Source organism: Triticum urartu, chromosome 2, assembly GCF_003073215.2.
Source record: "Triticum urartu cultivar G1812 chromosome 2, Tu2.1, whole genome shotgun sequence".
NCBI classification, from domain to species: domain Eukaryota; kingdom Viridiplantae; phylum Streptophyta; class Magnoliopsida; order Poales; family Poaceae; genus Triticum; species Triticum urartu.
Window position 1 is genome coordinate 735,467,271 of NC_053023.1, and position 15,451 is coordinate 735,482,721.

Consider the following 15,451-nt stretch of genomic DNA (forward strand, 5'->3'; position numbering starts at 1 on the left):
GTGCGATGCGTACGAGTAGGATGTTTCAGTTCTGAGAGCATGCATGGAGAAAGTCCAAGCTGTGGCGTGAAGCTAGCTTGCCGTGTGAGACGGTGATGCATGAAGCTCTGAAGGGAACGACCTGCACAAGTTGGAGCTGATGGATAGGAGTCTGTTGAGGCCTTGAGAAGAGGTCCGTAGTAGTAGATGTGGTCAATTCTTGTTAGCTGCATGTGTGTGTTAGTGGCCTGGGTTAGTGCGTGCATGCGCTAGTTTGTTGGTGGTGTTAGTGGGCAAGTGTGCCCAGGCTGTGCGTGCGTGCGTGCGTGGTACTTAAGTGTGGTAGAGCATGTTTATTTCAGCACAAGTGAATAGAGAGAAGAAAAAGAGCTTCGGTTGTGTGAAACAGCAGCTCACCAAACTTCTTGTGTTCCTGTGTTTCTTCCTTGAGTTGTGAGAGACAACAACTAGAGGAAGAAGAAGAGGAGTTGAGAGATTCAGCCCCAACAACTTGTTTATGGATCTCGAGGACATCACATTGGCTAACGAGAGGTTGTCCACCTCGATTTGAACTGGGCCATTCAAATATTTCGCTAGCACCCGCAGGCCATGCAGCAAGGACAAGCCTTCTGCCTCCTCCACACTCACATTGGTTCAGTTACTGTCCCAACGTGAGAAGGGCTTGGCCCTGGGTGTTCTTGGTGATGGCCCTGACACACACACTTATCCCGGGGGCAACCTCGAAGGTTGTGTCTATGTTCAGTTTGGCCACTTCAGGAGGAGGGATCCACTTCAGGATGATTGGTGCTGGCGGTGTTAGTCTCTGATCCCCATATAGATTCTCGAGGCAGGTGGTTTATGTCGCTTCTGTCTTTGTCCTTGGTCGCTCTAATTTCTTCAACACATTTAAGGAGGAATGCTACTGATCCCGAGATTGTTTCCTTGCCATTTCCATGCACAATATTCTCTTGGAGGTACCAAGCACGCCATAACAAGATGAGAATTTTATCTCGCATGTCACCCACACATGAGTTTGGGAGACCATGGAGTCAATCCTCTCCCGTATACCAGACGACATTCCTTTGGTAGGTTCCAGAGATTCCTCATCTCTTGGCGTAGAGCTCTGCTCTTAGTGCATGCCACGGTCGCGTGGTACTCATACTCATTTGTGTTACTGCATATGCCACAGGTGTTGTCAGTCACTAGTGTCCTCTTACACTTGTTTATTCTTGGTTGCAAGTGTATTGGTGGCCACCCTCCAGGTGATTTTTTATCTCTCCCGGGACACTCGCTTTCCATATTAGATCCTAACTACTTTGATCATCACTATTTGTAGAAGAGCTAGAGGTTTGTGGGCCGTCTCCCTTGTCCATCATGGCGAGTTTGTAAGCACTTCTTAATCTCAACTGAATGCCCTGGATTTCTCATAGTGCTATGCGATGTAGTCCTCCAACTCCCCTTGTGGGATCCAGATCTTGAGTATTTCGCAGCGTTGAAAGGACTACAAATCCTCCTTATGAGCTATTCTTTCCAACATCTAGACGTAGGGTCAATGAGCTAATTTACCCATCTAATGCGTGATCTGCATGTGAAGCTAGCCGCTTTGAGGCCTTCCCTCCACAAGTACCCACTGGTCTCTCTGCACTTGGATGTTTTTACCATTTCGAACTCGCCAGGTTGCCTTTCTTAAGAAGCTCCAAACCAAACTCGATTCCTCTCTATGATTGAGACATATCCGGTGTAAATACTGTGTCATGTAGCCCACCATTGGGATAATATTTTGACTTCATCCCTCTGAATCTCTCCTGCGATTCATTGAATCGCTTTGATACCTTGCTCCTCATCACGTACCTACGCACCATGTTCCTGGTTTTGGTCCATGATTCTCTCAATCCTAGCAGATCCTCTGTATCTCCAATCCTGTCTCTGCACCCTTGGCCTCTCGGATTCTCTCTCGTGATTCAACCTCAGCGAATCTGCCCGTCGATTGTCCCTCCGTCACCAAGACAGGGGCACCGTAATTTCCGCTAGCAGTCGTTTTCCGTTGCCGATGATCACTGTTTTTAGGCAATCCCCACATCTCAAATACTTCCTTGGCATACACCTAATTTCTTGGCAACGACAAGGACTAGTGGCATAGACTTTTTTTTAGAACACCAAACACTCGTATATACGCGCGTACACCCCTATAAAAAGGCTGAAATAGGAATGTTTGAGTGACATTACTACCGGAACAGGGCTCTACCCGACAGTCTAAACAATGCCGACGGCCCCCGTCGGCCTATGCCGAGCTATGCCGACAGCCAAGACCAGGCCGTCAGCATATCCAAGCCGTCGGGCTATCTCCAGGTATGTCGATGGCTGTCCTCGGCACAGATAAGCCATCTGCATAGCCTTGTCTACGCCTATGGCAGCCATCGGCATACTTGGCCCATCGACATACATGTGGGCCCGGCGACCCGGCATGTGATGGGCGGTTCATGCCGTCAGCTCTATACAGACGACAGGGACGACGGCCGTCGGCATAGCTGTGCCATGTCATTGATTCGCCGCACATGCCATGTCATTGATTCGAGGCACGGATCTCAACTACCCCGGCCGCAGCTTGTGCCGTCGGCATACATATGTATATATTTTTTAGTTTTTGTATATGTTTTTAAAGTTTTTTATGTATTATTATTTGATTAACTTAAATGTAGCATATATAAATATAAACATGCATACATTATTTATTGATTTGGTGAAACATTTTCCATAGATTATGAATATATATATATATATATATATGTAGTTTGTATTTTTTTCAAGTATGTTAATAATATGATCTCATGTTATTTTGAATATAGGTCCTTATACTTTATTAAAATCAAAAAAGGCTATGCCGACGGAAGAGTTGTGGCGGTTGCAATCGCTCGACACACATCTTCGGAGTGTGACTCCCCTCACGGACGGTGCCACCGCCGACACTTGGAGGGGGGAAACGGCCGCGTCGGGTCTATACAGAGGGGATCTTGCTGTGGGTTTGGCCAGGACGTTGATCCCAAGTTTTCCTATGGTGTGGGGGCATGTCTGAAGAGGCAACACGCGTCTCCGGGGTGTGCCCCCTCATGGACGGCGCCGCCGCAGGCACCTGGAGGGGGGAAACGGCCGCGTCGGGTTTATGCGGAGGGGATCTTGTTGTGGGTTTGGCCCAAACTTTGCTCCCAAGTGTTCCTATGGGCTGACCTACCACAACTGGGTGGAGAAGTCCACTGGTCAAAGCCCGTCCGGGGAAAGTCAAAGGGTTAGATCTCGTGGTCAACCGCTCCAGGGTTAGGCGGGACGGGGGCCTTGGGGGTAGCAATGCCACCGGGGCGTCGCACCGGGCCCTCATACATGCCTTAAGGTGTGGTGGCATCTCTGAAGCGGCAACACGCGTCTTCGGGGTGTGGCCTCCCTCACGGATGGCGCCGCCGCCGGCACCTGGAGGGGGGAAACGGCTGCGTCGGGTCTACATGGAGGGGATCTTGCTATGGGTTTGGCCCGGACAATGCTCCCAAGTGTTCCTATGGGATGTCCCGCCACAACCGGGTGAAGAGGTCCACTGGTCAAAGCCCGTCCGAGGAAAGTCAAAGGGTTAGATCTCGTGGTCAACCGCTCCAGGGTTAGGCGGGACAGGGGCCTTGGGAGTAGAAATGCCACCGGAGCATCGCACCGGGCCCTCATACATGCCTTCAGGTGTGGTGGCATGTCTGAAGAGGCAGCACACGTCTCCGGGGTGTGGCCCCCCTCACGGACGGCGATGACACAGTAGTAAACGTTCTGCGGTAACGGTGCGGTGTGAATATTATTGAACACTCGGAGCACGATAAAATCATGAGTTTTTTACACGACGTGGGTACATGTGATATAGGACGGATGGTAATTTTTCATAATTTTTGGTGATGACAGAAGTATGTGAATAGTTCCCTCTACGCGGATTGCTCTTTGCGTGTCTACGATTGTGGCCGGCGGCCTCTGGGGGCTAGTCATGCCGCCAAATCTTGCGTCGGCGGCCTCTCATAATTCTAGAAGTGTTGTGGCAGTTGCAAACGCCAGGCACGCGTCTCCGAGGTGTGGCCCCCCTCAGGGACTGCGCCGCCGCCGACACCTGGAGGGGGGAAACGGCCGCGTCGGGTCTACACGGAGGGGATCTTGTTGTGGGTTTGGCCCGGATGTTGCTCCCAAGTGTTCCTATGAGCTGACCGATCACAACTAGGTGAAGAGGTCCACTAGTCAAAGCCCGTCTAGGGAAAGTCAAAGCGTTAGATCTCGTGGTCAACCGCTCCAGGGTTAGGCGGGACGAGGGCGCTGGGGGTAGCAATGCCACCGGAGTGTCGCACCGAGCCCTCATACATGCCTTAAGGTGTGGTGGCATGCCTGAAGAGGCAGCACGCGGCTCCGGGGTGCCCACCCCTCACGGACGGCGATGACACGGTAGTAAACGTTCCGCGGTAACGGTGCGGTGTGAATATTATTGAACACTCGGAGCGCGATAAAATCATGAGTTTTTTTACACAAAGTGGGCACATGTGATATAGGACGGATGGTAATTTTTCATAATTTTTGTTGATGCAGAAGTATCTGAACACTTCCCTCTACGCGGATTGCTCTTCGCGTGCGGCCTCCGGGGGCTAGCCATGCCGCCAAATCTTGCGTCGGAGGCCTTCTGTTTGACGCATTCTTTTTCTTCTTTTTACCGTCATGTTCTTATGTATGGCTAACTTCTGTTTGACGTTGCAGGAGGACAAGTTGAAGAGGCCGCTCTCAGACATGGAGTCGTGGAAGCTGGCCCGTGCGCGGAGTGATCGCATGGAAGGCGAGAGCGAGTACTACGGCAAGACCGAGGAGCACCTCGAGTCTTACAAGGAGTTTAAGAAATTACATCAATCTGGTCCGGATGCTCCTGAAGTCGTTCAGTCTCAGATCGACGACACGACGGTGGTGGCCATCTAGCCGAAGTACCATGGCCGCTGCCCGTGTTTAGATGGCTTGATCACTCCTTTTGTCTCCTACACCCGGCTTTGACCTACCAATCCGATTGTTGGGGAACGTAGTAATTTAAAAAAAATTCTACGCACACGCAAGATCATGGTGATGCATAGCAACAAAAGGGGAGAGTGTTGTCTACGTACCCTCGTAGACCGAAGCGGAAGCGTTGACGCAACATAGAGGAAGTAGTCGTACGTCTTCTTGGTCCAACCGATCCAAGCACCGTTACTCCGGCACCTCCGAGTTCTTGACACACGTACAGCTCGATGACGCACCCCGGGCTCCGATCCAGCAAAGCTTCGGGGAGGAGTTTCGTCAGCACGACGGCGTGGTGACGATCTTGATGTTTAACCGTCGCAGGGCTTCACCTAAGCACCGCTACAATATGATTGAGGTGTAATATCGTTGAGGGGGGCACCGCACACGGCTAAGGAACGATCACGAAGATCAACGTGTGTGTCCTGGGGTGCCCCCCTGCCCCCGTATATAAAGGAGTGGAGGAGGGGAAGGTCGGCCCTCTCTATGGCGCGCCCTAGGGGAGTCCTACTCCCACAGGGAGTAGGATTCCCCCTTTCCTAGTCCAACTAGGAGTCCTTCCATGTAGTAGGAGTAGGAGACAAGGAAGGGGAAGGGAGAAAGGAAGGAAGGAGGGGGCGCAGCCCCTCTCCCTAGTCCAATTCGGACTAGGCCTTGGGGGGGGGGCGTGGCCTGCCCTAGGCAGCCCCTCTCTCTTTCCCGTATGGCCCAATAAGGCCAAATACTTCTCCCCCGTATTCCCGTAACTCCCCGGTACTCCGAAAAATACCCGAACCACTCGGAACCTTTCCGATATCCGAATATAGTCGTCCAATATATCGATCTTTATGTCTCGACCATTTCGAGACTCCTCGTCATGTCCCCGATCTCATCCGGGACTTCGAACTCCTTTGGTACATCAAAACTCATAAACACATTATATAACTGTCATCGAAACCTTAAGCGTGCGGACCCTACGGGTTCGAGAACAATGTAGACATGACCGAGACACGTCTCCGGTCAATAACCAATAGCGGGACCTGGATGCCCATATTGGCTCCTACATATTCTACGAAGATCTTTATCGGTCAGACCGCATAACAACATACGTTGTTCCCTTTGTCATCGGTATGTTACTTGCCCAAGATTCGATCGTCGGTATCTCAATACCTAGTTCAATCTCGTTACCGGCAAGTCTCTTTACTCGTTCCGTAATACATCATCCCGCAACTAACTCATTAGTTGCAATGCTTGCAAGTCTTATGTGATGTACATTACCGAGAGGGCCCAGAGATACCTCTCCGACAATCGGAGTGACAAATCCTAATCTCGAAATACGCCAACCCAACATGTACCTTTGGAGACACCTGTAGAGCTCCTTTATAATCACCCAGTTACGTTGTGAAGTTTGGTAGCACACAAAGTGTTCCTTCTGCAAACGGGAGTTGCATAATCTCATAGTCATAGGAACATGAATAAGTCATGAAGAAAGCAATAGCAACATACTAAACGATCGGGTGCTAAGCTAATGGAATGGGTCATGTCAATCAGATCATTCAACTAATGATGTGATCCCGTTAATCAAATAACAACTCTTTGTCCATGGTTAGGAAACATAACCATCTTTGATTAACGAGCTAGTCAAGTAGAGACATACTAGTGACACTCTGTTTGTCTATGTATTCACATATGTATTATGTTTCCGGTTAATACAATTCTAGCATGAATAATAAACATTTATCATGATATAAGGAAATAAATAATAACTTTATTATTGCCTCTAGAGCATATTTCCTTCACCGATCCCATGCGAGAGTACGGGGCGTTCGCAGCCTCTCTTAGCCCGCCAACATGCTGTAAGTATTTCCCCCTTATCTTCTTTCTTTCTCACTTTCTCACTTTATTTTCAGCATTGATCACTTAGATACAACCTAAATTTTGTAGGCATATAAGGCCTTTGTCGAGCTTAGGAATCTGGAGGTGCGGGAGTATCTGCAATGAGTGAAGGCAATCGAGGATTACAACCGTCAGATGATGGCGGTTAGTTTTGCCCTCTTAGACCAAGCTAACATCTACACTTGCATTTCTTCTGACCTTCTAGTTTGCTTGATTAACTAACATCCATGCTATGTTGGTGTATTGGACTAACCGCACAGATCCACCACAAATGGGACCCACGCCACCACCTACTGGAGAACCCCCACACATATCCATGTTCGAGGAATGGGTGGCACTAGGCAGTGAGACTTCGGTTAGTACATTTGCCTAACTACTGACAAACTAGTTCTCGTTCATTCAACACTATCATATCATATTTACCCTTACAATCTCTTTTCAAACATGTAGGGGACCGGTGGTTCGACTCCAGTCACTTCGATCTAGCAAGGTGGTGCTGGTCTTGGCGGTGCTCACGACGACGATACCCGTCTTGGCTGATGTTTTGTTCCATGCATGTCGTGCCATACTTCCATGTTCCGTAGTTCCTAGCTTTAGATGACTACAATGATGTCCGTGTCTCATACTTATGTTCATGAAGTTTCGCTGATGATGATGTTGATCTTTAGATGATGATGATGTTGATGATCTTTAAATGATGCTGTTGGGTGATCTGTCATATTTCTGTCTATATATTGTTTCTGTGAATTTGACTGAAAATGGCAAAAACAGAGCATGTTAAAAAAATAACATCACTATACCGACGGCATAGCCATGCCCAAGTGAACCAGGTGCCGCCATGTGTCAGGGCTAAGCCGACGGCCTAGACGGCCAAGCCGTCAGCTTACATCTCTGCCAGAGCCGTCGACTTAGCCTTGACACGTGGCCTCTTGTGATAGGGCTGTCGCGGTGATGGTGCCATCAACTGCTGTCTCATGAAAATCGGCGCCGACAGTCAATCTATACCGACGACTGTACGGAAGGCATCGGCAAAGGTCTCTATGCCGATGGCATATCTATGCCGACGGTCTGACAAGACTACGCTGACGTAATCTATGTCGACGGGTCTAAGCCGATGGCTGCCATCGGCTTATGCCTATGCCGATGGTAAAGGGGTGTATGCCGACTGCCGCAGGCCGTCGGCATCATGGGTTGTTTCGGTAGTGCATGATGCGAATATCCAAGTTCGGTAGTTACACAGACCAAAAAATGCCAAAAGCCCGTGTCGTCTTTCCTCTCTATTACTCGCTTTAGGTATTACACTCATTAGGCTCAAGATAGCAATATACTAAACCTATAAAGAGTGATATGCTATTCTAAGAGGAATTTACCGTAAAAATAGATTGCTCCTGCTCGACTTTTCATGAGACGGTTGGCTGGGAACGAAAACATAAGAGCATCTATAGCCGGACATGGTAAATCTGACTCCTCAAACGCCTGCAGATGCGCCCAGACGCGTCCACGGCTAGTGATCGGTCACCCTTCAAAAAACACATTTCACATCCGGATACCTCAAATTAGAAACCTCAAATCCATATTATTACATACGACGCAACCATCTTTGACGGGAGCTTCAATCGGTTCCGCTCCCTCCCGCCCTGGCCATGTCCGTCGGCTGCCTGCGCCCCTCAGAGTGTTGGTCCGATCGTCGGTAAGGTAAGGTAGGGCATGGGACACGAGCCGGCTCACGGGACTCAAGGCGCCGCCGTCTCCCATGCCCTACTCTTCCTCATCGGAGACCGGAACCCAAACGGTGCCGGTGGATGTCAGATCAATGATGGATCCCTCCGGGGATGAGCCGCAGACGTCCACCACGATGCGGTTGCAGCGTCCGGACTGATGCGCCAACGTCCGCCATAGCCTCGTGGGACGATGGTGCGTCCCTAATATCGGCGCGTCACCGGAGGGGTTGCGCGTCTGCCAGCGTGTTTCGGATGCCAGATGGACTGCACGGCCTCCGGCGGGGCAGCTACGGCCGGCCTAGCGCCGGATACATGCCCCATTTGGGCGGACGTAATGGATTCCCGATGGATGAAGTCCGAGCGCAGCTGTCCACGGGCCTCCTCCCGGGCACGGCGGAGCGCAAGCCGGATGACCATCTCCTCCTCCGGGCCGCGTGGGATGACCTCGGGGTCGACGGATCTGGAGGTGAAGAACTCGGATCCACTGCCTGCCATGCCGGAGACGAGCTTGGGTAGCGGAGGAGAGTGGAGTGGAGGGGAGTGAAGTGGCTAGGGTTTGATCCGACGAGCGGATGAGGAGGATTTTATGTGGGGTCAAGTGGGCCAGCACGGGCCGGATCCGACGTGGCGGGCGTGCCGGGCGCCCCCATATCTGCCTCATATTTAGGCTGAATATGAGGGTGCCGGTCAGCCCAGGCGTTTGAGGGCCATTTAAGGGGCCGTCTGGGTCAAAAAATCGTAACCGGACAGTGATCGGGCGGCCCATCCAAACGTATGAGACGGGTTTGAGACGCCTGGTTGTAGATGCTCTAAAGAGTAAAAGAACCTGGCTATGATTCAATTGACTGCCGGAGCTCTTCCAGGAACTGTCATTTGAGGGCCATTTGAGAGGTCGTCTTGGTCAAAAAATCGTGACCAAATAGTTATTGGACGACCCGTCCAAAAGTATAAGATAGGTTTGAGGCGTTCCGCTGTAGATGCTATAAAGAGTAAGAGAAACTGGCTATGATTCAATTGACCCCCGGAGCTCTTCGAGGAACTGTCGGACGCGTACTACGCCCAAGGCGTCCGCGTCCAAGCGCCCAAGCGCTCGTGCCGATCCTCCCTTAATTAATCACCGCATCGATTAAAAGATTAGTTTCTTAATAACTCTATTAATTTACGTAGATGGATCAAAATACCCTTTTCAATCTTTTGAATGGGGCCCGGAAGCACCTCCAGTAAAAAACAATACTCCGAGGTACTCGGATCCATTGATAAAGTTGGCATTCTTGCGAGAGCTCACCTTTCACTTCAGGGGGGTGATTTGGGATCGTCTGTCGAGCAAATCTAGTGCCAAAATGATGGTACGGAGAGAGTACCATTATCTTGAACATGTGATAAATTTGAATAGATTGGTCCTATCAAACTGAGTAGGCAATCTACTTCATTTTTTTTTCTAGTTAGCCGGGGTTAATCTTTACTCGAATGTAGATCCCACCGGATGAAGTAAATAGTATAAAACCACTACAATTCGCTATGGTTCCACAAAACTATGCTGATAACTATCAAGTTAGGGTTGGCTGTTTTAAAAAAATCCAAAACACTCGTTGCTAGCGATTTCAACCGTTTTATGACAGGTCAGGTCTACTTTTAAACAATCCGTTTGTTTGACCGTTACCTTACATGTGGGACCCACGTGTAAGTTGTCTCTTCTTCCTCTATCTTCTCTTCTCTCCTCTGGCTCTTTCTTCTTCCTCTCCCCCTGCCTGACTATCCCCACCCACCGACGGCCACCTCTACCATTCGTCGCATGCTTAGACAAGGTCGACCGTGGGAACGAAGGCCGCACGAAGGAGCAGTTGCAGCATAGGAGCACGGGCCACTACCATCCGTGTGCCATGGCCAGGACGCAGCGCCTAGGAGCAAGGGACGCCGCCAGCCGTGCCATGGCCAGGGACTCAGGCTGCCGCGCACAGGAGCACGGCCACCGCACGCCATGGCCAGGAGAAGCGACAATGGTCGGCAGGGACCTCTGCCACCCAGTCTATCGCCCACCTTGCGCCGAGGAACGCGGTGGCCGAGCTGCCTCCTTTCTCCTGGCCGGCGACCTGGCCACTGGCGAGCTGCCGGTGCCGTTTCTCAGGGCGCACGCGAATGATCCTCAAGAGCCCGGTTGCTTGTTCTAAAAACATTAAGGGACCGGTTTTTTTTTTGAAATTTACAAGGGTTATCTGTCAATGTATAAAAGAACAGATATTTTATTAGGATATGACAAAGGGACACTGACATTTGGGCCCCACATGTAAGGTAATAGTCAAACAAACATGTTTTTTACATGCGGGTCCCAATTGTCATAATCGCGATCAATTCTAAAGCACTCTATGATTAGGGATTTTTGAAACAACCAACCTCTCACCTGGTAGTTATCCGAGAGAAATTAAAAAACGATATTTTTTGAAACCTTAGCCCGTATTGTAGTTTTTTTTCTGTTTTTCGAAAAGGAGGAATACCCCCGGCCTCTGCATCTGGACAATGCATACGGCCACTTTATTGATTATAACACAAGACCTTACAAAGTCGTACAACAGTAAGACCAAAGCCACCATCTTCGCAACCTCTGTCGCTACTCCTATCTAACTGATGAAGGGGCGCTAATGGTCTGGGCCTAATACCAAACAGACCTCGCAGCCAAACCTAACGTCTGAGACCTGAGGTCCCAACCAGGACTCCTTCCGGGTATGGGCACCCACCAGTCCGGCGTGCTCTTCAACCAGGCCCTCTGCCGGGTATGAGGCCGCCGCAGCCACGTACCATCAATCCATCTTCAGAGCTGTACTATTGCATGAACCGTGCCAGGCCTCTCTGCCATCGACGCCACCACGACGCCAGACAGCGCCACCATCCTGCGCTCGTCCATCATCACATGCCCACCGGCGATACCCCTACTGCTCCAGGCCGCCGAGACTCGCCGTTGTCGACGTACCAGATGCCACGCCGCTCCTCCGACGCGAACACCAAAAGCAGGAAACACCCTAAAGATACAAGGGGCACTCTGCACAACAAGAAAGCCGCCGCGAGCAGCTGCAGAAATCCAGCCGGCAGCCAAAGCCCCCACCTTCATGAGCCCACACCCGAATCCTAGCTCCCCAGGCAACGCCTCCAAGGAGGGGATGACGCCCATGGCGCCACCGCTGCCCAATCCAGACCGGATTTTGGGTTTTCACCCGGGAGAGGACCGGAGGTGACAAGAATAAGGACCACGACACCGCTTTCAGGAAGGATGCGTCGCCCGAAACCGACGCCGCTGTCAAGCCAAACCAGCCGGCCTAGGGTTTCCCCCGGTCCCAATCTGAACCACCATCCCCAGAAGCACCGGAACCAGCAGCATCCACCGGCCACAAGCACAAAGGGGAAGGAGCGGGAAGGAGGGAGTAGCAGGCCTCCAGATCTGGCGAGGACGAAGGCCCCCGAACTGCCGCCGCCAAGCGCCGATTCCCCACCACCCGAGCGGTCGAGGACGCCGGGCAGAGTCCCCGCGCACACCGTCCAGAGCGCGAACGGCGGCGCTGAACTAGCAGGGGCCGCCGCCCCGTGGATCCAGATCTCCGCGAAGGGACGGTGAAGGCCTCGCCGCCACCTTCCTCGGCAGCCGTGCGACACATCGGCGGCTCCTCTAGTGGCGACGAGGAGGAGAGGAAGGGGGAGGGGGACCGCCGGCGGCGGCTAGGCGCCCCTGTTGGAGCGACGCGGGGGCGGGGGCGGGGGAGCCCATATTGTAGTAGTTTTATGCTATTTATTTACTCCACCAGACGAGAGGCACATTTCTTGTTCTTCCATTGATTAACTTGAGAACTAGAGAGATTAATCCTTATTGACATACTGATAATGGTAAGGGAGAAAAAAAAAGCCGACAGAAAGTTACTCCTAGATAGTTTGTGTTTTCTTCAATATGTACCTCGTGTCCATGAGAAGTTCCTCGAGCTTGCCGGTGAGCTCGTCTACCCCCATAGTGTCGATGCCATCTAGGGGGTCCTCTTCCTTGATGCCTTGTGCGTTATCTGCTTTTGGCTTCACGATCTGCTGAAGCACACGCTTCAGCAATCCCTCCATATCCTTCCTGCCGCCGAACGCCTGGGACACTGACACTTGCGCTTGGCGTTGAAAATCCGCCTCCAGGTGCCGGCACACCTCCATCGCCAGCGTAGTCTTCCCTAGCCCTCCAAACCCCACGATAGAGAACACCTTGAGCTTCATGTCGCGCTCGTTGTTACTCATTGACTTCACCATGTCGGCCAGGGTGTTAGCCTGATCCGTGATGCCAACGAGATGGTGAGGGTCGTTTGCTGCCGGCCGGCCGAGCGCATGACCAGACACTGGCGCGGGAGCAGCTAAAGAAGAAGTGGTGATTCGCAGCAGTGCCTCACGGCTGACACCGTAACGCGCATGGCGCTCGCTGATCACGACGGCACGAGCGCGGAGCGCATTGATCTGACGAGCCAGTCGGCGACGAGGGAAGAGTGTCGCGACAATACGTTTGGTTTTGGACCAGACAAGGAGGCCGTCTCTCCGCCGGCACCGGATGCGGAAGATGTAGAGGTGCACGCAGTCCTCCGCGTCGTAGGCGAGCTCCTGCACCTGCTTCATCCACACCCGGATGAAGTGGTCCACGGCGCTCTCGTCGGCGTCGGACAGCATGCGGAGGATGGCGTTCATGGTGTCCAGCTCGTCGCTGAGCTCAGCCACCTTTCCACCAACGCGGCGGAGCTGCTGGTACTCCTCGCCGACCAGCCGCCCGGCGATGGTCATAAGCTGCGTCGCGCCCTGCATTCCTGCTTGTTGATTTGCTGGACTCTGGGAGGGTGTGGATGGCTGGATCGGAGATGGAGAGCTTTGCGCTGTGGTTTGCGAGTCGGATGCTTATTTATCATGGACAGAGGACGTGGTTGGTATGATGAGAAGAAAGGAAAGGACACTACTTTTTTTTGCAACAAAGATAAAGACGATTCAGTGTCCGGGTGCATCCGCGCCTGCGTGTGAACAGTAAATTTTCAAAAAGTAGTACTCCATGAGACCATGATATCGAAGATGCTCTAGTGCGCTAGGTCAAAGCAAAATTTCATGGTGAATGAACATTTGAGGAGCTCTTAGAAAAAAAGCACAAATTTCAAGTCTCAATTAAACTTTGAAAAACACTGTTGAGAGCTGATTTTGTCTTTTTTTTTCTGAGAGCTTCTCTTTTTTTACCATGAAATTTTGCATGCACCTAGCTTAGCATCTTCTATGCCAAAATAGATATTTTTTTAATAAAAATTTGCTGTGTTTTTCAAATTTACAATGGGTGCAGATGAGCCTAGGCTCGGACATGGATTACACCGGCTGACGCTGCATTATATCCCTACAATACATAAGCTCCAGGGAAATAGGGAGCTCAGCATTCCTCGCGGTGGACCCAGCTCACCCAGCTGGTGAGTGTTAAGTCGCATATTCTCACAAAAAAAAAGTCGTAGCAAATTTCACTTTTTTGTGTCCATTCCGCGTCAATGTGGGTCATGTCGTCATCCCCTCCACGCGAAAATTCTACATTGAAGAAATTGATCTAGGCTCTTCCCTCCTTTCCCATCCCCAATCTCCTATATCTTCTCTTTCTCAAATCGTTCAGATCTGGCCATCGTTCCTGGAGAGCAAGAAGATGGCATGCCCATGATGGTTCTACGAGGGGGGTGGACATGGTGGATGTGGCATAGAGGAGCTATGTGTTACACGTTGGGCAGCACCTGACGTTGAATGTGATGGGGCAGGTGGGCCAGAAGGTGACCTGACCATTTGTAGTACGTTCCTTGATCCGAATGGAACACATTTTTTCACAGCTTCGTCGATAATCTGATTTCCCTGTCCATGCATGATTTGGTACATGAAATTTGTATTTGTATGCATTGCCGTTGGTGTAACGATTCATTCCACAAAAGATACCTGGCCATTTTGCAACGGTGGAAATTTTCTTCAAACCTTACTTGGCTAGAGAGAAAGGAAGGCGTTTTTTTATTTAAGATCAGCAAAGTTCGGTTAGCTGATCTATCACTATTTTGTTATAGTTTTATTGATGACAGTGCTACTGGTTTCAGTTTTGAAATTATTTGACCTCTAGTTTGGTATATGTTTCCTTAATGTGACTATCAATTATTGTTCCTGGTCCTGTACAAACAACAATTGAGATGTTTGTATATGCATGATGTTTTAATAATTCTCAATTTGTTGTTCGTTCAATACAACAATGGGTAGTAACTCTTGGTTTGTTGTTCGTTGAAATCAACGATGACCACAGAAAACAGTCGTGGCAAAGCTCGCATTTGCTTTTAGATACTATACGAAGCAATTAACTTGCACCAGTAACAACCGCGTATGGCAAAGGTGGCGAGCACTCTCAACTAATGATAAACAAACATGCACTACCAACAGCCATTCCAAAAGGGTGCGCATGATCGACAACATTTACTGAAAAATTAGCCTCACGTCAGAAAGCTCAGCCAGCGTACTATCTTCTAGATGAACGGGGAATACAATATAGAAGACTGACCAAATAATCTCACCTGCTAAGATAGCGCGCCGCCGTCTCCACTACCACCACCTACTATAGTTTCTATAGTTAATTAATGGACGCATATGCATATCCTCATGCTAAAATTGTGAGGGAAATAGCAACACGTTCATAATCTATGGTCATACTCTTACGTTGCCTACCAACCATAGCAGCCTCACTTTGTTCTCTCAAAATTGTTTATAACTGTTTGCTTTCTAGCCACACTTCACCATATCATGTGTTAGTTAGCAAATCAGCACCCCCCCCCCCC

The 15,451-nt window shown here is 50.5% G+C and overlaps 1 protein-coding gene across 1 annotated transcript; it reads right to left on the minus strand.

Annotated features, from left to right (window-relative positions):
* Positions 1-6,813: 6,813 nt before the first annotated feature.
* Positions 6,814-13,489, minus strand: LOC125540306 (disease resistance protein Pik-2-like). Its single transcript, XM_048703914.1, has 2 exons — positions 12,559-13,489; positions 6,814-12,455 (listed from the first exon to the last, which is right to left on the minus strand). Exons 1-2 carry the CDS (start codon positions 13,428-13,430, stop codon positions 12,401-12,403), a joined length of 927 nt encoding a protein of 308 aa, XP_048559871.1. The 5' UTR covers positions 13,431-13,489; the 3' UTR covers positions 6,814-12,400.
* Between the last annotated feature and the right edge of the window lie 1,962 nt (positions 13,490-15,451).